Consider the following 24,305-nt stretch of genomic DNA (forward strand, 5'->3'; position numbering starts at 1 on the left):
CTCTTTGCATATTATATTATAAAGTTGACTTTAAGTCAAGCAAGTTCTAGCTGAACAATTTATAATGATGAATATGATTGGGCCTTTCGTTCAATATACCAACATATCTACCAGCATATCATAGGACGATTTCGTTTATCGAAAGTGTTTTAATATCTTTAAATAAAACTATCAACTTTATAATATTTCACGGTGATTTGTGTTAATATTTGAGTTTAATAATTCAGCATGAATGCGGACGGATATTTTTTTTAATATGTATTCCTTCTTGTCTATAATATTTTCCAAGTACATAAACAATTATTCATTTTACACCTTTTATGGAAGAATATTACTTAAGCCCTACACTCATAAAGTACATATCGATATCTCAGAATGCGTTCAACGAGCCTCGTTCAATAACGTTGATTGTAAATAATAATTAAGGAAGTTTGCATTGTTTTGTGGTACTCACTCATTATGAAAGCCGCGTCATGCGAAAATGTGTTGTATGCCCTATGTGGCAAGTGTAATCTGGTTCTATGTCCGCTATAAATTGAGTCGCGTTCTAAGAAAATTGGGCATGATGCATATATGAATGCGTAAAGTATCGTCCCAAATTAGCCTGTGCCGTCCGCACAGGCTAATCAGGGACGACACTTTCCTGTTTTATGACATTTTTCGTTTAAATGAAGTCTTTTCTTAGCAAAAATCCAGTTAAGGCGGAAAGTCTCGTCCCTGATTAGCCTGTGCGGACTGCAAAGGCTAATCTGGGACGACACTTAACGCACATGCATTATGCCCAGTTTTCTCAGAAAACGACTCAATTTACAAGGTTTCGTGGTCATATTAGCGGGAAGGGTAGCTTCTGAGCAGACTGCGTGATTGCGCAGGCTGGTCTCGAGCTACGCTGGCCGTACATGCTATAAGACCCATTTCCGCACGACGCAACTCATACAACTAGATCGGTGAATAGTGTGCGGCGTCGGCAGTCAACTGCATGCAACTTAATAGTCAGTATATTTAAAGTTTATCTTGTACGCAGCATAATAAATTTTAGTCGCATTTAATGCAAGAGAATTTATATTTTGACAAAATGTATTTTAAGAAGTAAAACTAAACGAACCATCACTTAGATTTAGTGGACTTATTAAGCATAAAAAGATTACAGATGATAATTTAGATCTTTTTATACGAAGTTAGATAACTTAACACAAACACTTTTAACCGCTTACTTAATAAGTTTGGTGTTGAATATTTCGATATCTCTATGGTCACATTTTAACATGGTCACCAAAATAGCGTATTGTTTTCTCCCAGGAACTATTAAAAATAATGTGTGCTTAAATAACCGACACAAAGTACATTAGATAAAAAGTTTTCTAAAGAAACGATTTACAACATAGGTTTAAGAGTTATTAGTTATTATTCGCCTGGTGTCAAATAAAACGAACATTAAACATGACACCATATTCGCCGTTGTAATAAAATTTATTTATGGAAAAAATTAAAATAGCCCACATAACTGAAACAGAATGATCATATCGTTTTTGTTTAAGAATAATAAATAATTGAAACATTCGTACCGTATTATACATAAATTGACATAAAGTATTTAATCATAAAAAATACATATGATAAATAATTTGTTTTTAACTCCAAAGTCTTTCTAAACTATATTACAATTGAGTCTCATCATTTTTGACAAAGAAAATTACTCTTAATAATAATCATGTTTTAATTCCGCTCTATTTGCAGCAGCTTAATGGTTTTCTTAGAGGTGAAGCAGGGGCAGTGACCTAGAATCTTTTCGCCGAAGAATTAATTTTCTCGCATTCTATTTTGGTTCAATAAAACGTGTTTAGTTCATTTTCCAAACCTGAGAAAGCGCATTGCAAGAGATAAACATGTGTTTGTTTTGAATAAACGTGACATTACAGTATTGATATAAAATTAGTTTTAATTTTTTAAAAAGCATCACCGACAAAATATTGTTATAGATTATTTTTGAAACTTTGCAGCCAAAATATTTCGTGCGAACGAACTTTTGGATGAAATTTGTTGTGTATGTTGCAGGAAACAAACTTCATAGCTTATATGATATGATATGCTATATTTACGAAGTACATCAAAATAAAGTATGTAATAACAGAGAAGTAGATAACATCTACGTCTCTGGTAATAATTGGTAACTTCCTTTAAATTAACATCACAAATCCACCACACTACAATGAAGATAAGCAAGTGTGATTGAACAAATATTGAATCCCCCCCCAAAATAATGTAAAAATGGGCATATGCCATTTTCGCCCTTTAATGACCCCTTCTCTAAATCAGCCTTTACTTTTTCAAGAATAAATTAAAATCTCGACACATTCTGCTTGCAGGCTATAGAATGGTGTTTATCGGCCTCGTGATGTGCACGTGCACGCGGGCCGATACTGACGAGAGTCCGATTCCAGTTAATTCCGGTGAGTTTTAACCCATTTATGCCTAGTGGACTCTCCCATCCTTCTAAATTAGATCATATTATTTCCAAAATTAGGGATTCTTATATATTTATTTTCATATTTAGAATATTTCCTACAGAAAGTCATTGAAGCAAAGAGCGCAGACCCTGATGCGACGCCGCATCATGCGGCGTCTCATCAGGGTCTACGCTGTTTGCAAAGGCCTTTTTTCTTGACGCTAGGCATAAATGGGTTTAAGTATGAATATTACTTATTAACAGATAAAAATGTAATCGTAAATCATTGAAAACAAACAGTAAATTGTAAAAAAATATGTTTTTTAAAGCGAATGACATTATTATTTCGTGTGTTTTTTAACAATTATGTAAAAATGATTTCACGTATACTAGAAAAAGGTCACATATCGAACGAAGCATACCATTCATCAGCCCATACTCTATGCATAACTAAACATTCATGATACCTGTCTGACAACATATACATGTACGTAAGCTGTATGTTGTGGGACAAATAAGAAGACCAAAATATATAATTGTATCACATGCCCGCCTTTCTTAGTTGTATTCTAATTTAAATATTGATCTAAGCCCCTTGTTGTAGGGCCTTCGTGTGACTTTATGGCGTTGCCTGGGTACCCGGATGTCTACGTGGACACAGTATTCTGGACCTCGTTCGAGTGCCCACGTGGTCACATCTTCGCAAATGCGCTATGCGACTGTGTACCGGACATGCGTGGTGAGAAATTATGCACTGTTCCTCTGCTATCGCAGCAAATAAATAAGTTGTAACTAAGTTGACAGCTACCGTATAAATTATATTAAAAAATATCGTCTTTGTATTTAAATATGACAATACATCTATAATGATGTACCCATTTGAGTGTGAATTGCTTTGCACCTTTTTTTCTGTCAGTCGAATCTCCGGTTCGGAGAACCATTGCGTTCTGTGGGCAATATATAGAGACATTAATTTTGGGAACAAAAACTCAAAGGTCAAAGTCACGGTTGTTTGTCACACGAAATTTTGTTCCCATGCGATAGCATAATAATGCTTAACCCTACGATCATTTAAATAAGTATGCTGTTTCCTTGATCCCTTGATAAAAAAAGGAAAACAAACAGTTGAATTCGAGGTCAACAGATAAAGGGTCTAGCTCACTGGATATCGTATCATGATCTTTATTCGCATTATAAGTAGGGAAGGTTTTGAATCACGTTACCAAAATCCATTTTGGGCGGAAAGTTTCGTTCGTAATTATCCCGAGTGGACTCCATACGCACATGCATTAAGCACCGTGTCCACATATCGATAGCTTAGGATCATGTAAAATAGTATCGTCACTGTCGTTCTCAAACCTAGTAGCTACAAATGCCAACTTTTCAGGAGAGAGAAAAACAGTCTAATTTTTTTTTAGGAAACCTCGTAGTTGCAAATAAAAAAAAATATAAAAACGTTTTTGTCAAATTTGTCCAAACGAAACGACGTACCTATAGGTGAAATGGCGTCGCTACGACTTTTCGCCGGGAAAAAAGCCAACAATCATTCTACAAAATTTCGTCACGTCACGTGGCTTTTTCAAGGGCTCTGATTGGCGTAGAGCTACGAGATATAGCACAAAACACGCGCCAGACTTCATATATTCGGAAAAGACGAAAAAATATTTTTAAATTTTGGAGCTACGAGGTTTGAGAACGACAGCGACGGTATGCTGGTTAGTCTCGAGGGAAGGATGACCCTTAATGATTGAGAAATAAAAGATCAATGATCAAGGTCACGGTGGTAATCGAGAAATCTCTAAGCAATCACAGATGTTCACTACTTGGACAGTGAAGTTCGGCGACGTACACCTTTTTCATACATCGATGGTTTAATAAATGTTAGTCATAAAGCCACCGCCAACAATTTCAGTGCCATGTACCGGAAACTATACTTATGTAGAAAAAAACATGCACGTATACTAACATCGCTTGTATGCCTCGCAGTGTACATTTATTAATCTAAATGCGATATTATTTTTATTATACTTGTTCTTATTAGGGCCATCTGAGGCGACAGTCTTCTCTGTGTTAATAAATTACTCTATTTCACTGAACGACTGGAGAAAGCAATAGCGCAATTTCTGCTAGAAAGGTTTATATTGCAAGTAGTCGCTGCCTGGAATTCATGTTATCGGGAAACTGAAGAAACCTTCAAAGTGTACACATTTATACGTGTTTTTAAAAATGAATAAGTACATGTTTTCTTTAAAAAAAACATACAATAATAATGAAAAGTTTTATACGGTTTCGCCTGAAAACAATGAATAATATTTAGACGTTGAGTAACCATGGGTAATATGTAATAACATGTCGAGATATCGTTCGACCTCAAGGAATTACACATTACTATTATTTATTATTAACATAGTAAATGAATGTTCAATAAAGTTAATTAAGTGTTTGTTTTCTTCGAAATTAACCCGAAATTTGTTGTGCTCTATGGTTGACAATATTTTCCAAATTGACGTAAAATGTAAAGAAATAATTGTTGCATACATACATTGAAGATGTATGTCTGTAGTAAAGTGTTCAATTTTAACAAAAAACATTATATTTACTCTTTTCCAACTTCAGTACTCTCACCTTCCAAAACTACGATATCGCCAACAACATCACCATCGCCGACAACGACGCGAACTACCACCACCACCACCACCACACCTACAACAACCACGACAGTAGCAACAAAAACGATTAAAAACATTCCAAGTGAGGACTATGTTCCAATTGAAGAATATCTATCTTCAAATTCATTAATTTATCTAAACTCGTCTTAATAAACTGATGATAATAACTCTTTCATTGCTATAATCAGTAATTTCCAATTTTAAATACCCATCTATGATATGTTTAACAATTTAGTGTTATAACCAGGTTTTCAACTAGGTTGAAAATCGTTGTTATAATTTTGTTGTAGCGCGGTCGGCGGTCGGGTGGGTTAGCGTTTTTAGATTTTGAACTACAGACGGCATACAGGAATGCATTTGTTACTGTACAACAAAGTAATACACATTGGAATGAGCAGTGTATGAATTTCATCGCAACCTGACTTAAATGATAAGATAACCATACCTTACACGTAACCTAGTGGGCGCCCTGAATGCAATGAGAGCCATATGCTTAGAAATTAGAATAAAGAAATTACATGATGTTCTTAGACAAAATGCATTGTCTTTTCCAATGCATTATATTCCAATATGTTTAACATTCGGAAAGAATTGTAAACTGAAATATTTTAGCTATTGGATTCGATTGAACAACTTATTAGATTCAAATATTTTATTGATGTTTTAGGCGTCTGTGCCGGTTGTCGATTTGACAATGGGATTGGTTATAAAAACCACGAAACCGAGTGTGACCTCTTCGTCACGTGTTACACAAGTGGTGCCACCATTCGGGGTGAAGTAAGGCGGTGCGGAGTCGGAAAATTTTGGGACCAGGCACTGCTCATGTGCAGAGCTTCAACGGATGTGACGTGCAAAACTGGTACTCGTTGAGTTTTCATAAAACGTTTTAAGGATCAATAGCAACGAAACCTTTCTTATTTCCTTGTTGAGGCACCATGGCACTTGCCAGTCCAATATAAACATGAATGCAATAATATCTGAGCCACTGCCTTTACACTGTCAACGCAACGAAATGGTATATTAACTGACTGGACTGTAAGCACTCTCTACAACGAAATGGTATAAAAAATGACTGGACTGTAAGCACTCTCTATATAAACTGACTGGACTGTAAGCACTCTCTATATAAACTGACTGGACTGTAAGCCTTCTCTATATAAACTGACTGGACTGTAAGCACTCTCTATATAAACTGACTGGACTGTAAGCACTCTCTATATAAACTGACTGGACTGTAAGCCTTCTCTATATAAACTGACTGGACTGTAAGCACTCTCTATATAAACTGACTGGACTGTAAGCACTCTCTATATAAACTGACTGGACTGTAAGCACTCTCTATATAAACTGACTGGACTGTAAGCACTCTCTATATAAACTGACTGGACTGTAAGCACTCTCTATATAAACTGACTGGACTGTAAGCACTCTCTTACACTGTCAACGTAACGAAATGGTATATAAACTGACTGGACTGTAAGCAGTATCTACATACATTTTCAGAACATGAAATTGTATCAAATAGTTGTGTGATGACTGATTTCAAAGGTTAAACGCATTTAAATTGTACTATCAATTTAGTGATGCATTGGCTTAATTTATGTTCTGACCTCCACTACATGACATAAGCTCTACCTTTTTAAAAACAAAACTTATTGTAAATCGTTTTCCCAAAAGAAGGTAAGGTAATAGCAATGAAAACAACCATCGCACGTATACATGTAATTAAAGACTCGGTGCATGTAGCGTATGAGAAAAATGATTTAATTAGTTCAAACTACTCATTCGTCTTATTCCTAAAAGTGTCCATCCACTCCTTTCCTTACTGCAAATATCATTCAATATATATATGTAGTAAAACAACTGTTTCCGTGGATATACAGGGCCAAATTGTAAAACTTCATATTAATGTAAAAATAAACTTGTAGGCCTAGCTCTTAACCTTGTATTTGTTTTAACTAGATTCATTTCCGGAATTAAACATCAATAAGAAGCATTTTAACATTCTCATTGTCGTCAAATGTATCTTACCCTTTTGCCAAGATGTCGTGCTCTGTTCAATATGTCTTGTAACACTTCTTAAATCGGTAAAATGATGATGTGTTTGACGTGGGATTGCTAATACATTTTATAATTATTATTGTTTCGTTAATCTTAAATGTATTAACCCATTTATGCCTAGTGTCTAGAAAAAAGGCCTTGGCAACCAGCGTAGACCCAGATGAGTCGCCGCATGATGCGTTGTCTCTTCAGGGTCTGCGCTGTTTGCTTAAAGGAATTTCTGTAAGAAATATTCTAAATATAGAAATAAATATACTAGACATCCCTAATTTTGGAAATAAATTTATCCAATTTAGAAGGATGGGTGAGTCCACTAGGCATACATGGATTACATCTCGATATGCTATTATTTTCGACTGCAATACGTATGTTTTATAATATATAATTATGCAATTTGACGCACTACATAATTTGTCTGCGTGGAAACGGTATTAATTTGGATGAATGTAAATAAGGTCACGTAATGCAATCACATAAATGGGTTAAGATTTCATAATTCAATGAAGCTAAGATTTAACTCTGACTAACGAAATTGAAAAAAATCACGCTCTCTGAATGATGATCAAGTTAGATACGTTCTGAAGGAAGCTAAATTTAGGCTATATTTATCTGAATGTAAATCTGTAACTTAAAAATTTACCCTGACATTTTAAAGGTACCGTCGACTAGATTGACGAAAAAAAAGTTCTTAAATACCGTTTTGTTTTACAATTATTAGTTTATAATGATTAAAATATCACGACTGGTATATGTCTGAATACTGAAAATATGAAAACTTAACAACTTTTTTCAAGTAATGTAATATACCAGTCGTGTTATTTTAATGAATATAAACTAAAAAAAATTAAAAAAATACGGTATTTTAAAACTTTTCTTTTTTTCATCAATCTGGTTGACGATCCCTTTAATAGCAGTCTTTTCTACGAATAGATGTATGTCACAACAAGGCGCCTGGATACATGTACGGTCACAAGGCCAACTGCCGCGCTTTCTGGACATGCGAGGGCGGAGTGTCGGTGGGTCAGTGTTGTCCGAGCGGTCAAGGCTTCACCGCCCAGTACGGCTGCATGGACACACCGGACTGTCTGGACACGTGCATGGCTGAGGCTGTTGCGGTCGGTAGGTGATTTGACAATAAAACCATTTATAAATTATGGTTTATAATTGAATTGTTTTTTATTGTTGTATGAGAATTTCGTGCTGTTATTTCGAATTCATATTCAAATGTAAACGATTTTTTGTCATGTTTTTCTATAAGAAATACTGCGTCGATGGCAAGCACTCTTCTTAGACCGGTTTCATTTATTACGATTGATTTGTGTGATACGTTTCTGTCCTTTTTTTACTTGTGTGGGACATCGTGCAAGATCTTTGAGATTTAATGAAAAATTAGCAAACATTCATAACATCTGTTATTTTTCAAACGCTATACATAAGTGCAAATACATGTACGACTTTATGATAGCATACAGATTTGAGTATGCACCTGTGTTGGTGCTAACTGGTATTCTATTGTTCTTGATGTTTTAATAAATGACATGCATTGTGCAAACCGTTACACGTAATTAATTTCATAGCAGCGACATTTGTGCACCGGAATTTGTGTTTTACAAAGTTCGGGATTGTAAATACTTTCAAAATGAAAAAAGTCACAAAAGTAAGAAAGGTGAGAAGTAAATATCGTTATTTTTTTTAACTCGCACATTTGCAGCTCATGTTTTAAAAGACGTACACTTGATTCTGATTTTGTATAATCTTACATAATCGCTGAATCTTTTATCGTATACATGCGTTAATTCTATTGTGTACGTTTTAATGTGTGATAAATGTACCGCAATTTAAGTTTTCACATTGGTTAGTTAGCAAGGTCCTCATCTTCTAGGGGCAATTGTGTGAACTCGCAGATTCCTTTTTGCACTCTTTATCACATTAAAAGCAATAAAACTAATTTTTCCCTGACAGTTATCTCTTTTCTTTCGCAGTATGAGCATTGTGTAAAACACAAGTCCAGTTAACAGTTTAATTATCGTTTACAAACAGAACATGTGTTACTGAATGTGCTAAAACGTGTCAGATTGGACAAGTTACAAGGCGTGACTGTCAAAAATTACATTTAAACGTTAGTTTCGGCTTTGTTTTTCTAAGGATCTAAGTGTCGATATAGTAGGTCATTAGGAAACTAATCTTTCCTGAAAGCCATAAAAAATAAACTATCCATTGTTTTAAATTAATGTTAGTTAATGTATGCTATAGTATGAACTTACAGCACTCAGACTTTCATCGATGTAACTGTTCTAAGGCGAGCGTTTTAATGGCAAGGTTAGATAGTCCGTCAGAAGCATTCAGGTGCATTTATAAATTCAGTTTATTAATAATTTCCTTTACTCCATTCACTGCCTTTGTCATAAATACCAGTAAAGAGGATATAGGTAGACTTAAGTATCAAATCGTTTAATAATTTCACCAGCAGGTCAGCCACTATTTCGACTAGCTGTCATATATGACCCCACATGAAATATTAAACGATCTTACCCTGTTATTAATGTACCAGTATCCAGTATATTTCTTTGTTACTCAACAAAATGATCGACAATTTGCTTTGTAGAGTCTGTATAACGTGGGTTCTCAGAGGTGTCATTATACTTGTAAAATAGGCAGGTCTCCCAAAAGCAAAATTTTCGACACCAAATCTCAGCATTAAATAAAAACACTTTTTTTTTAAATGGCATTGCAGCGTGTGACAAGGAAACTGTGGCCATGGATCGCACGAAGTTCCGTCAGCGTGTTCCCGGCCGCGGTTCGGTGGAGATGAGTTGCGCAGCGGGAACCGTCTTCAGGCAAGACTCCTGCGATTGCCAGTATGACGATCTAAACGTCGTAGGTGTCGTTAAAGGTACGATACGTACACATCTAATAATAAGCTTTGTATTTGCTGTTTAGACCAATCACTCAGGTCAATCGTCTTACCACATTGCCACCCAGATATGTAGGTCATTCGACTTGATGTAACATGGACAACAAGGAATATAATCAATAGGTTTCACTAAGGGATGTTCTGACATTTAGGTTGCATATATGTTAAGCCTCAACATGTCAAGGCTTGTTCGAGTGGTAGGCATAAGACCATTGAGAGTTTAAACTAGAATTAAATTAAACGTATTATTTTCTATTCCTCTTTTTTGCGGTGTGACTTGAATTGTGATGCAACGGTTTTAAAGTAAATGTACGCCTATGCGATTTGTGAAGATAACAGGTTACACCCAATCTCCCTGCATTTTTTTGAATTAACCGTCATAAAGCGATAAACCTAGTTTTATGTATATCTTTTTCTTTCTTTTTACTCTAAAAGTTTGCCGTTAAATTTTAGTCCTTTTATGGGTTGATCGTGACGGGCTGACACCGTTATGTAGAAATATGGTGCAATCTGTAAAATCAGGTTCCTGCGAGCAAAAAAGAAAGTGAGTACCATCTTATGCAATCAAAAAACTTTTCCTGCTCTCAGAACAAATTTTATGGTTGCACATTTGATAGGTAGACCATTATGTTGTATGTGTTAATTATACTACAATTTAATGGTATAATGTAGCCTATGATAGAATTTGTTACATCGCCATTTTGCAAACTTCTGTGTAGTTTTCTTCCGAAAAACGTGAAATTGTAACTTCATCTCTATTATAGCGGCATATTGCTTCCATACACTTATCCAGTAAGCTATTTTCTATGTGTGCATCGAACCATCTATTAATTAGAAAACAGTTTAGAACTAAATCACTTAAAGGGGCCTTTTCACAGATTTTGACATGTATTGAAGTTTGTCATTAAATGCTAAATATATTGATAAGTATTGAAGTTTATCATTAAATGCTTTATATTGATAAATATAAAAATTGGAAATAAAAAGCTCATGTAAAAAAATACAAGAATAAAAGTAAAGAAAGGAAAAAAGTAACCCTCAATTGGGCTCAAACCACTGACCTCTGGAGTAAGTCTATCGCTTAGACCACTCGGCCATCCGTGCCTATACAGTTAGCGATGTATTTTATACTTTAAATAAGCAATCTTCGTAGTATCCCAAAAAATAATGCAAACAACAGAACGCTCAAAACGATTGAATCGTTTTGCGTTGCAGCGCTTTATAATTTTCATGTTTTTAAATCGTCAAAAGATGCATATAATGGATATTTTAGAGCATGGTAATTGTTCAGTATTATTGTTTCCTTACAAACGTCAGAACTACAACGAAAATTTGCGAATCTGAAGCATTTTGTTTTATTTGTCTATTTACCAAAACGTGACAGGCCCCTTTGAACTGCTTATTCATATAAAAAACGAAAATAGTTGACAAACATTTCGAACCGAACTCGGATGCGATTTCGGCGGTTTGAATCATCCGCAAACGGATAAACTTCTGCATAAAAATAATGGCGGGCAAAAAGGTACACTTTTCAACTCATGGTTTTGGCAGATTGTGTAAATGTTTATGAAGTTAGATGAAAATAAATGGGACCATTTTTGTCTTTTCTAAATCGATCCTTACAATATGGTTGCAACTTTACCAATAATTGTTGTGACTGTTTGTTTTGATTGTGAATTATTGCTTATATTAATTTGTTGTAGCCTTAAATATGTATATATATATATATATATAATAAAGTTCATTGAAGCTTGAATAATCCATGAGTTTTAATAGTTTGCATGAGTTGCACTATATAAAAGTATTACGCAAGCGGCATGATCAGCCATGTTTTCAAATATGTGAACAAAACCTTCCAATTTCTTCTAAGCACCTTAATTTAAACACGAAGATAATTGAAATTTAATAAAAGAAAAAAATCTTTACACAAATCACATTATTCAAACATGCACGCCCGTAATTTTAAACAAAAGACAAAAACTCATTTTAAAACGCAATCTCGATACCTTCACGCCATTCGTGTAGCTCTGTGAGATAATTGAGTAGTGTTCTGAGAAAACTGTGCATAATGCATGTGCGTAAAGTGTTGTCCCAGATTAGCCTGTGCAGTCCGCAGTCCTCATTTATATTTATACAATAACACACACTGTTATTTTAAATGTTAATTTCATATATGTAGTTTACCTTTGAAGTATCATGAGATGCGTTATATTGCCATTTAATGAAATAATGAAAAAATAAATGTCTAAAATTGAAAGTCAAACTGATATATCCCGTTATTACTCTTAGTTTTTGGACACTTAAACATGATTTTTTTCGTATCCGAAAATTAATACTCAAAACGTACGAGTGTCCAAAAATCTAGAGACATGTATGTTATGTCTGTTTGTCAATTATCATATTGAAATAAAACCAATAAATAAATGTGCAATACTTGTTTTGTGTCGTAATCTCCTTTCTCTGCTTAATCATTCACGCATTGCTGGGTTTTGCAGCTTGCCGAAAAGAGTTCGAGATGACTTTCGACGACGACAAATTGGCTGATACATCCGGTTACAACATTCACCTGTACCACGAAAACGTCACCATGGCGACAGGACAAGCATGCTTTCACGGCGATGGAGTGATTGTCATACCAAGATTCTCCAACGCCTACCTTGGTACCGAACTAGAGGTGTCTGTCACGTTCAAGCTCGCCTCTGGGTCGGGCCCGGGACTCAGGGCTATCGTGTATAACGGTGACTGTGGAATGGACCCGTCCATAGTGATTGCTGCCAGCGAGAAGGAGCTAATGTTTCTGCTTCGAAATGAGAGCAATCATACAATCACTTTGACTTCGTACATCAATTCCAAGGTTTGTGTTTGGCGGTTCTGTTGCTAAGGTTGTTTTTGAATGGGTAATTAAAAAACAATCCTATTATGAAAAAAATCTTATAAAATGCTTTCAGCATCACTTTCTCTGAGTTCTTTGATATTCTGGATCAAGTATTCTTTGTATTTTTTTAAGATGAAAAATAACACTTTAAAGTATTGTCTAATTCTAATAAGCTTTATTTCAAATGTAAGGCCTTATTATATTTGGGAGATCGGATAGCTGATGTTAAAAAGGCATGTAATTACTTTTACAATACGTACATTCCTTGTTAATAGGGTTGGATAAAAGCATCTTTCACCCTTCACAAAAATCGGATGGCAATATCTCTGAACGGCCTCCAAGTTACAACGGCATTGTTTCATGGTATGATATCACAGTTTTCTATTTAAGTCGTGTTCTGAGAAAACTGGGCATACTGCATGTGCGTAAAGTGTCGTTTCAGATTAGCCCATGCAGTCCTCACAGGCTAATCAGGGACGACACTTTCCGCTTTTATGACATTTTTCGTTCAAATGAAGACTGTTCTTAGCAAAATCCAACACGACTTTTTACGCACATGCATTATGCCGAGTTTTCTCAGAACACGACTCATTTGATATACATGTACATGATAAATTAATTGCAGGTGTCTTTACAATATTTTCACATATTGTTGTTGTTGTTTTTTCAAACAGACATTTGCTTATAAATAAACAGTATGTAATTACATAACTTAATTTTCTAGTTTATAAACATTTTCATTAGAAAGAAGAATACTATGGCAAATAGTTTATTCAGCATGAAATTCGTTAGAGACTGTCACGTTCGAAAACTTTTTTTGTACAAAACATGTTCGCACTAATTCCATTTGCAGGAAATGTGGCCGTAAGTCGTTGTGGACTGAAACTTGGCTGGGGGGAGGAGTTCCAAACTTTTCAGGGCTGTCTTGAATACGTACGTAACGTTCGAATACGAAATGACTCTTAAGCCAGCGTAGCTTCGGGCCTGCCTGCTCTAAGTAAAACTTAACATCTCTGTAAAAGAAGCTCTTTACAGCATTTTATTTATTTCAATGAAAATGCAACACGACATTTTGAGATACCCAGGGTGTTGAAGATGCCACCTCGACCACAGGTTGTTAGCGTGTGGCTATGATATTAATTAGATAACACACACATTATTTTCAATGAAAAATAATCAAATTGTTACGAAAAATCAACTTCTCTTAAAAACATGTTTTCACTATTAAATATATATATAACAAGGTTGCATCGCTTTGAACAGCCATCACTTCATCAATTGTGCAGCGATTTCCATGAACTTGGTCTTATTAAACGCAGAAATGAATGTCCTTTCTGGAAAGGTACACATCTTGTAATATTTATATATACAAATGCTGAGTCAAATTTTAAGAAATAACACGATACACAACTCACTTGACCAGCTCGTCATCGATCAGAACCGATTCAAGCATGAAATATTCAGGAAATAAAGACACACCTTCGCGTTGGACCATTGAAATCTCTCGTGTGTTTAATATGTCGGCCAGTTTAAACATATGTAAACAAAGGTTTCAAACGGCGCTGGGCAGTTAGTTTTGATGCATAATGTAACGGCAAGCACGGTAAGAATGTATTTTCATATGTATATTGAATAATGGTACCGATGTCCGTGAACTTTGCAGGGAAAATGCCCTTTACTCCGTGAGTAGTGACATTTTGCAGAGAAGTTGATTTTTCGTGATTATTTGATTATTTTTCATTTAAAATTATGTTTTTACAAATAGTCATCATAGTCACACGCTAACCACTGTGAGCTCGACGAATGCTTCATTAAATGCATATTTATATCTTTTTCAGGTTTCTTTGGCACTTTGCGTATCTTAGTGAAATATATCATGGCATTAACTCACACGTTGAAACACCGGCTAAATGCGGAAGAAACCATCGTCATTGGCGGACAAAACACATGTTTGATTATGTTACATCATAAAAGATTTATACAACTGAAGCTGTGATTCATGGATTTCTAAGTTGTGATACCAAATATATGACTATCCATGATTGTGTACTTATATATGGTTGGAAATATACAAAGCGATCCAAAGCCAGAACAATATTGGTGACTTAGAGTTGTGGGAACACACTGAGTATTTACAAACAGGTATTTCCCGGTTTCGACATTATGTTTAGTTTAAACCTATTTATTTTAGCTCGATTGCATAGAAAGTAATTCCTACTTATTTGAAATGCTCTCGAGTCCGTTTCCTGGGCCTAGAACCAGTACTTGGTGTCTATATGGGAGATCGAAAGAACGCTCCAACAGCGGGGATCGAACCCGTGACCTCCCGGGTCATATTACATATTAGTGGCATATTACAATGGCCACTTTCGATTTTCTTGTAGCTAATAAGATATTATTTGTGTTAAAAAAGTGGCCAATACAGTTCAAAGTGAACCATATCATTTGGAAGCACTGTAACGTATCTAAAATGCTATCCCTAAATAGTATTTATTGATTTAACATTTATACAGTTTCTAAATAGTTTACTTCAATTAAGCACAAATACAAACGACGAACACAAAAGGAGCTGAACAAACATTATTTTGTTATCATTTCAGCAGTATGCTGCTGTTATGAAATGTTCTAATCCAAATATTAGCTAATTAATAACAGCTTGCATGACCATCGTTTGTTATGGTTTAAAACTGCTTACATTAGGCAAGAAATGTAATAAATTCCATTTCTATGACACCATGTCCATTTCTCATTAACTTGAAACAATGCTACCGTTTAGTTTCCGAGTCGATGTTTAAATTAGAATGGCGACGCTGATTTATAATGGATTGCATTACGTGACCTCATTTACATTCATCCAAATTAATACCGTTTCCACTCTTACAAATTAGGTAGTGCGTCAAATTGCATAATTATATATTATAAAACATACGTATTGCAGTCGAAAATAATAGCATATTGAGATGTAATCCATGTATGCCTAGAGGAATCACCCATCCTTCTAAATTAGATCAATTTATTTCCAATATTAGGGATGTCTAGTATATTTATTTCTATATTTAAAAAAAAATTAAAGAAATTACTTTCAGCAAACAGCGCAGACCCTGATGAGACGCCGCATCGTGCGGCGTCTCATCTGGGTCTAAGCTGTTTGCCATTGTCTTTTTCTAGACGCTAGGCATAAATGGGTTAAATAGCTTATATAATTCAATAAACATCTGCTACCGCAGCAATATTTATAGTTGCATAACACTGGTTGTTTCAATAGCTCGAACGTTTTGTTTAGTACATTAGACTGAAGTATGATAACAATTACTTTTTTAAGTTATGTAACATAATGTATCATGAAATATTCATTAACGTTGTCTGTCGTTATGTTCCTCCATTAAAAAGACTTATTTAATAATTGATCATGAATAATATGAAACATGTGTGTTTCTTGGCCTTTAGGGCTTGGCGACGTACGATAATGTACAATACATGTTATTTATAATGTTTATGTTGCCTTATATTTATTATTCTCTGTAATCGTGTATATATTACATTGATAATATTGTTCCTGTTTTATTTATTTTATTTTACTTTGTTTGCAAACGAATGTTTGCGAATGCTTTTAAAGACAACTTGTTTGACCTTTTGCAAGACTCCTTAACACGTATGAACTGAATTTATTGTATTTAACGATGACTCATATGAGGTTCCAACTACATCTTACAGTTCGTATTATTCACGTGATTCTAACGAAAGATATAACATGTCATAATAAGAGGATACATGTGTTAAAAGATGCAAGCAATCACACAAGATCACACATCAAATAGGAAATTAACACTTGTTTTTATAATTCTTAGTAGTTAGATTTGTTGTCAAACACTTACGTCCTTCTCGTTTGACTGTACTAATTGATAATGCGAGAAGGCAAATTATGTGACACTGAACGAACGCAGATTAAGCAAAACATACGTTAAATCGTATATAGACGTGCAGATAAAATTTAAAAAAGAAAAACAGACAGTTAACTTCACAATATATCAAATGTTCAGTTTTTAACTCCATTGTCCCTTCCATTTTCGACGATTGGATCTGGTATATATTCAATTTTGTTCACAAGTTCCTTTAATTTTAACTGGGGCGAGTGGGCAATGGGGGTTGCGCAATAATCCTTGCTGTTGAACTTCAGTTTGTACATTTCTCCAATCACGTCCATACACTGGCCAAGTAGAGCTTTATCTATAAAACAAAAACTAAACATTTCAGAGTGGACGTAAAGTGACATTCAAAAAACTAAACGCCGTACTTAACCAGATGCACCTGAATAAGTTAAGGTTTAATATTGAGCTTCGTCTGGAAAAACTGGGCTTAATAAATGTGCAAGTTTCAACCCAGAATCGACCGTGCAGTCCACACAGGCTTATCAATGACAATCTTTGCGCCTATTTTTGTTAAAAAAGAGACTTCATCTAAACGAAAACTTCCATAAATCGAATAGCATGAGCAGACGCACGTGCATTTAGCCCGTGTTCACAGAGAAAGGCTCAATTTAAGTTTATTAAAAGTATCACATTCAAAGAAAATGCATGATGGAAGGTATAAATCTGTAAAACAAAACAAAATTATCAGCACAAAGCCTGGTAATCATGATTATTTAATAGTTTGGAAGACATATATTTCCTTATAAGTTGAATATTCTTTCATATTTGATACGTTTTAAATAACTTTGATCTTAAACTACACATACGTTAAATGAAAACGCTATTAAACGCGTTTTGTTGAGCGTTCATTTTTTTAAATTAAGATTCGCGAATCACTCTGTCAAGTATAGAAAAACATAATTTACAAACAACAAATTAAAAATTACACATTATAAGATTAGATAAATATGTTTATCACGAAATCAGCCACTCTGAAATTCTAAAATAAGAAAATGTTGCTGAAAATACTTATACCACGTACACGCTTACAAATACGGAAAACGAATATACCTGGGGCGTTCATATCCGGTACAAAGCAGCTGTGCATCTGACAGTATACGCCAAGTATCAAGTCAGCATAAAAATTATGCTTTGCATGCAAAAGCGAACCGTTCACCATTATACGTAGAGTCTTATCTAATCTAAATATAAACTTTGAACACATCTTTAAACAACAACTACAGGGTTCGTTTATTCTAATGAACATTTAGTTGAAGCACTGCATTGACAATAATATACACGCAGTTTATGACGAAACAACAAAAACATACGGATAAGCAAAGCAAAGCTCGGAAGCTTTAAAAGCTCTTGGTATAACCAGTCTAAATTGTCAGAAATATTCAGAATGAAGCGTTACTATGTTAATTAATAGTTGATGTGTTTTAAAATATACATTGTAATCGCCTTTTATAGTCCATATACATCTGATATGCGAAGTGCTCGCTCTCTAGTTTGTACAAATGTAGATTTATGCGCAGTAAATGCTCTAGTCGCGAAAACGTTGTTTGATACATGCGCGCTATAAGTTCTGGATGCCAAAACATTGATCGAAAACACACATCATGCAGCGCAAAGTTTTTGCTTAAATCGTACCAGTCAGAGTCAAAGTAACTCTCAAAATCGTAACCGATTGGAGGACTGTGTACTTTTTCATACCCATAGCCATTGTATGGTGGAATAGGATAAAACTTCTCCTTAGGTGGTTTGTGCAGCGGTTTTTCTTTCATCAGCATTTCATCAAACGATTTCTCCGGCTTCATCGGCCATACTTGATCCACGGTCTTCCTTTGATATATAGGTGGCTTCTTTTTATCCATTGGCGGATACGGTTTCTTGTCTAGCCAATGGGGCGGATGTTTCTTCTTTTCAACCTTCACTGGAACCGGGACGGGTTTGTTCACGTAGATGTATACCGGCTCGTATATAACCTTTACCGATTCAGGCTTAGTTTCTTTGACTGAAATTAAAACACACGCATCTCACTTTTGTACTACAAAAAGTTAAAAGAAATGAGTCAACGACAATCATACCCTCACAACACAAGTTTATACACAGACAACTCCACTACGTGTTGTACTACAAAAATACACAGGGACAAAACTCCTTTCTTGAATTTTGTCTACACATTACTAACATTTAACTGTGAAAGATTGGGCGAAATTCGCCCAACTGTTTAAGAGCATTAAAAAACAAACACATTTTTGGCCAGATATCCGAAAATACGGCTAACTTACTTTCTTTGCGATCATCAACAGATTACGATTATAAAAATGCAAACATGTAAGAAAGATCCAGTCCAATCAAGCGTCTATATATTCGATAGTTAAAAATACATAACGAGCTGTAGTTCTTCACAAAATTGTTTCAGCTGAGGGATGTACGAACGGACGAGCGGACGAACACGTGCAATGTTCCGTGCCTCCCATTCCTTTGCGGTACAAAGAAATAAACTCTATTTTTATGTCGGCGCGAAAGGCTCCAATACGTGATCGCGGAAAAAACTTGTAAACAGATCCAACCAAAACAGCCATTTAATTCATATAAAGGATATGCATCCTATCAACAAGTGACAATAGTCAATAAGTAACATAGACGTAAAACATATAGACATACACATAACATGCATACGCCACAAATTGATCACAGCAGTGCCTAGAAACCCCGTGGTATAACTTAAGAACCATTCCCAATTTTAGTGTAGTTACAATTATGTCATGCATCATGTGACCGCCTTATAGCCGTTAACAATAAAACAATAGACGTAGCAAGCATTTAAAGGGGCCTTTTCACGTTTGGGTAAATTGACAAATTTGAAAAAAGTTGTTTGAGATTCGCAAATTATCGTTTTAGTTATGATATTTGTGAGGAAACAGTAATACTAAACATTTACCATGCTCTAAAATAACCATTATATTCATCTTTTTTTGACGATTTAAAAACCCGAATATTATAAAGCGTTGCAACGCGAAACGAATTAATAATTTGGAGAGTTCTGTTGTTGTCGTTATATTCTGTGAAACTACGAGGATTACTTCTATAACGTATACAATACATTATACAATGCATCCGGAAGGATGGTTGAGTGATCTAAGTAGGTAGTACTTTTACTCCAGGACTCCAGGGGTCAGTGGTTCGAGCCCTGCTGAGGGTGACCTTTTTTATCTTTTTTAAAATTTAATTCTTGTTTTTTTTACTGGAGCTTTTTATATCTGATGTTTACATTTATCAATATAAAGAATCTTATGAAAAACTTCAAATCATGCCAAAATCTGTGAAAAGGCCCCTTTAATGTATGTGATGTTATATAAATGACTTACACGGACCTTCTTGCGTTTTCTTTCAGTAAAACAGCTCGCACTTCCACCAGTATCGAACGCCTACAGTGCCTTGGCAAACATGCTGGTTTCAAAAAAACAATTCGCGAAAAGCCTACTGCTTTGCTGATACATCATTTAGTAAAAAGCTTAATTTACCTTCATATGAGTTCCTCACGTTCACTAGTTGTTTTGTTATTTAAATAAAGGAAGCAACCAATACTTGTAAACATGCTGTTTATTTATGTATTTTTGTATAATAGTATCATCTTCCACTGCCATTATTTTGAAATGGATAAACATGACACATGTCCTTTGCAAGTTTAAGCAGACTCTTACATATCATTATCTAAAGAAAGTAGGGTTATTCAATCTTAAAAATGTGTTTGCTTTATCTGCAGACAAAACGATCGAGTTTAAAAGCTTTCGTTATCTTACAATTTGTTAACGAAAAATAGTAAGACGACCATGCAAGTTTGTAGCTGCCAAGAGTTAAGCAGTCATGACTTCACATTTACGGGAACGTTAACAGTAAGCACGAGGTATATATTTGTTGATTACGTCGTTGTCGAAGAATCCAGACATCGTGTTAGTGGACCGTCATAGCGATTGGTACTTGCGGCAGACGTCCGCCGTACACGTTGATCACGTCTTCCGGTGGGCGGCATTGATAGACGGAAATCTACAGGTGTAAAAGGCTCGGCACATCACTGACAAATGTGCATAGGAGAGAACCTTCTAGGTTCATTATACAACTTCTATAGTTGCATAAGTTTTTTAAATGAAAAAAGTGATAACGGAATCGATTTTTTTATAGTTGGTTTAGTAATGTATATGATACCGTGTTTGTCACTTTTATTAGATTTCTATTATTTGTGTAAAACCATAAAAGCGAAACCAAAATGTTTGTAATATTATGAAATTATGTTTAAGGGTTCGTTATGGTATATGCATTAAAACAATTATTTATGTTGTATGAAATTCACTTAGACAACCACGTCTCTGTCAAACTGCTGTATGCATTGGACACTAAATACTATATAAGTCGGTCTTTAAAAACTGGCTCAATGCATGTCCATATTGTATAATATTCGCCGTTAATTGCATTTGCTTTTAGAAGAACTGGAGGATATTTGTTGGATATTGTGGAGTATCGATTTAATATCGAGTGATCATATAAAATGATATTTTCACGAGTGGCTGAGACACTCGTGAACAAATATATTTTTTATGATCGCGATTGTATTAAAATCGATGTTCCATCAAATCCAACACATTTTCAATTTATTTTACGATTACAAATTATTATATTTTTGTAATTTTGCCATTCTGGACAATATAAATCCCCGTTGGTTGCCCCGAAATGTTATGAGATGTAAGTTCAAGGGAAGCTTATCAGTATATTTTTTTAAACATTGAATGCATAGTAGTCGCCCTTGGTATAATTGGGGATCACAATGGGAAAAATTAAGATATCTTAAAAATAGTTCCGGTAAAAAAATGAAAATTATTGACAATTTTCACTGTAATTGGTCACTGTTTGAAACAATGAAATATATGTTTTAATTCACTGTTATTTCTTTATAAACCATCGCAAAGCATAAAATAAATTTCCTTTAAATGAAAACTTCCATGAAAACTGAATATGCCATCCATGCTAGGCTTATATATTTTGGACAATACATTACGTACATACAGTTAGCACGGTTTTCCCAATAACACGTTAATTAATCAAAGCCTTTTTAAAGGTAAAGTTTTAGCCTTTTACTTTCAACTTACATCGTCCATAAGACCCACAAAGTTGGCAAGTTTCGTTCCATATCCAATCTGCAATCCGCAATGAGTTGCTTGTATGGGACCTAAACAGACGGCAAACATAATGGGTTAAGAGTTCGGCAAAATGAAAATTTACCAAATATTTTCCATTGATAAAAAATGACTGTGTACAGTGAGTTTAAACAAGCAAAATGACACTCGTGACTTAGAATAATGTATCAAATATCGGTACAATAAAAATTATATATGTATAATCATTATTCAAAAAAAGCGTTTTATAATGCTTACAAGACTAGATAATTTGGAGACAGAGAAAAAATCGTGTAATTCAAACATAGCGTTTAAAATTCGTGGAATAATATCGAAGACAAGTGACGCAGTGGTAGTGCACTCGCTTTTGCTTTTTGAGAATCCCAGTGTAAGAAATATTGTTTATTCAACTGTGTTTCTTGCTCTTTATAATGGCTACTAAAACAGTATATATTTTCTCGAAAACATAGATAACGACATTTGTCAAAAAGATTCAAATATGTACACAAACCCCTATAAAAGAAAAAAAGCAGAAGAAACTAAACAGATGAACACGTGAGATGGAGATGTCACGACTAGCTCATACGACTTCCAAGTGCATGTCTAAATAGATTTCATGACCGAGTACGAATAATTACCAGTAATAATGTATTGCTAATATCTTTAAGATGAACATTAACGATGTGTTATACACTGAGATTAAACATTTGCAGTTTATGTACAATAACTATATATTTCGAATAGGACGTGATTTATTTCAGGTTAACTTACTCATTTTATACGGTTTTGATTCGAAGAATACAAAACTATGGTTGTACAAACATTATTATAATTATAAAATTCATGCACTGGAGCATGTTTTGCTTACGTTTGCGTCATAAACAAAGGTATAACATTATAAAAAGACTGATAAAATGAACGCGTAATGATTTATTTCAAAGTCTAATTGATAATGTTTTAGCAATTGATACACAACAACATAATTCATTATACGAAATATACTAGCTGAAATTTTTACATAGTAATTGGACACGCATTGCACGTAATCCTCATTTCTGTGACGGATGGGAAACATTCATCAAAGAAAAATATCCAGAATTGCCAAGTATTTGTTGTTGTATTTTACAAGGCTATCATCATTTCAAGATGTATTGATGTCTTTTGTAATTTGGGTTTGAGTGTGCTTGTCAATTATCACATTCTTTATTAAACTGACGACAACCTTAGGTAAAATAAGTGTACACGTACAGATAAGAGCGTTGTATGTTCTGTTAATATCTCCGATTTCAAATGGATTATGCACGTTTTGACTAAGCTTATGTCGAAGCAATGGGTTTGTTTCCAGAAGGTTTCATTTCTTTGCAAGAAGAAGAAGAGGAGAATGTTAACATGACCGAGAATGCGCGAAGTTCAGACTCGATTCAAAGGCGGCCATCATATATATAACGCCACTACGCGATATAGAAGTGTTATCAGGAGAAAAACTGTGTTACCTAGCGACCATTTGTTGTATGAAGCACCGCACACTTTCCCCTCCAGTTTCTGTTCGTTGTGGATGTAGATCACTTCCTTCCATTCTTTGTCCTGCATAATATACTTGTCATTGTAACGTTAACTGCCCTAGTTCAAGTTTATGTAAAGTGTTTACGGTAGATAAAGAAAACAATAAATACTGTATTATTTGAGGGCTTTTATAACAATTTGTTCACTATGATCGCAAAGAGACAAAAGACGAATCAGATGAAGAAAAATGAATATATTATACGCGAGAGTTTAACTTCGCTTGAAAAGTAAATACACATTGTGTAAAAGTATCGATATTTATTTGTTAAAAATCAGTGGACCTATTAATTTTTAAAGCAAAATAGGATGACAATTATGCGAAGAGAGGACGTACAATGGTGGGGAGGGCGAAGGACTTGGGCACGTTAGTCTTTGCCCCGCACAGCACGAAGCCCGGCATCTTGGCAATGATGATCGATGGGTCGTCTCCGCAGTCACCGTTTGTAACAAGCGCCTGAAGAGATTTGCCCGTAGGGACCTGCGAATCATAGGTGTATTTGTTACGTTCAATCAAATTCATTTCCATCATAATTGCCATCACCATCATGATTATTATGCAAATCATCCTCCTCATCCTCATCCTCCTCATCATCATCATCACCACCACCACCACCACCACCATCACCCTCCTCCTCCTCCTCATCAACTTCATTATTGTTATCATTATCAATAAAACAACCACCAACAAT

At 34.8% G+C, this 24,305-nt stretch overlaps 3 protein-coding genes across 5 annotated transcripts in view; 2 read left to right on the top strand and 1 right to left on the bottom strand.

Moving 5' to 3' along the window:
- Window positions 1–16,518, top strand: part of LOC127836559 (uncharacterized) — a 17,099-nt gene extending 581 nt beyond the window's left edge. The window contains exons 2-11 of the mRNA XM_052363219.1: window positions 2,367–2,450; window positions 3,051–3,185; window positions 5,063–5,197; window positions 5,783–5,974; window positions 8,107–8,295; window positions 9,911–10,069; window positions 12,586–12,944; window positions 13,241–13,328; window positions 13,819–13,898; window positions 14,804–16,518. Of these exons, the coding sequence (XP_052219179.1) occupies window positions 2,367–2,450; window positions 3,051–3,185; window positions 5,063–5,197; window positions 5,783–5,974; window positions 8,107–8,295; window positions 9,911–10,069; window positions 12,586–12,944; window positions 13,241–13,328; window positions 13,819–13,898; window positions 14,804–14,830 (1,448 nt within the window). The 3' untranslated portion in view covers window positions 14,831–16,518. The remainder of the gene's footprint in view (window positions 1–2,366; window positions 2,451–3,050; window positions 3,186–5,062; window positions 5,198–5,782; window positions 5,975–8,106; window positions 8,296–9,910; window positions 10,070–12,585; window positions 12,945–13,240; window positions 13,329–13,818; window positions 13,899–14,803) is intronic.
- LOC127836334 (uncharacterized) overlaps window positions 1–24,305 on the top strand; it is a 493,739-nt gene that overhangs the window by 220,234 nt on the left and 249,200 nt on the right. The window lies entirely within an intron of this gene.
- The window catches only part of LOC127836467 (sushi, von Willebrand factor type A, EGF and pentraxin domain-containing protein 1-like), a 67,281-nt gene continuing 63,258 nt past the window's right edge, over window positions 20,283–24,305 (bottom strand). The window contains exons 25-28 of the mRNA XM_052363119.1: window positions 23,951–24,094; window positions 23,547–23,637; window positions 22,027–22,106; window positions 20,283–20,929 (exon numbers count right to left, since the gene is read on the bottom strand). Coding sequence (XP_052219079.1) covers window positions 20,837–20,929; window positions 22,027–22,106; window positions 23,547–23,637; window positions 23,951–24,094 — 408 coding nt within the window. The 3' untranslated portion in view covers window positions 20,283–20,836. The remainder of the gene's footprint in view (window positions 20,930–22,026; window positions 22,107–23,546; window positions 23,638–23,950; window positions 24,095–24,305) is intronic.

The sequence above is a fragment of the Dreissena polymorpha genome, chromosome 1 (assembly GCF_020536995.1).
Source record: "Dreissena polymorpha isolate Duluth1 chromosome 1, UMN_Dpol_1.0, whole genome shotgun sequence".
Classification (NCBI taxonomy): domain Eukaryota; kingdom Metazoa; phylum Mollusca; class Bivalvia; order Myida; family Dreissenidae; genus Dreissena; species Dreissena polymorpha.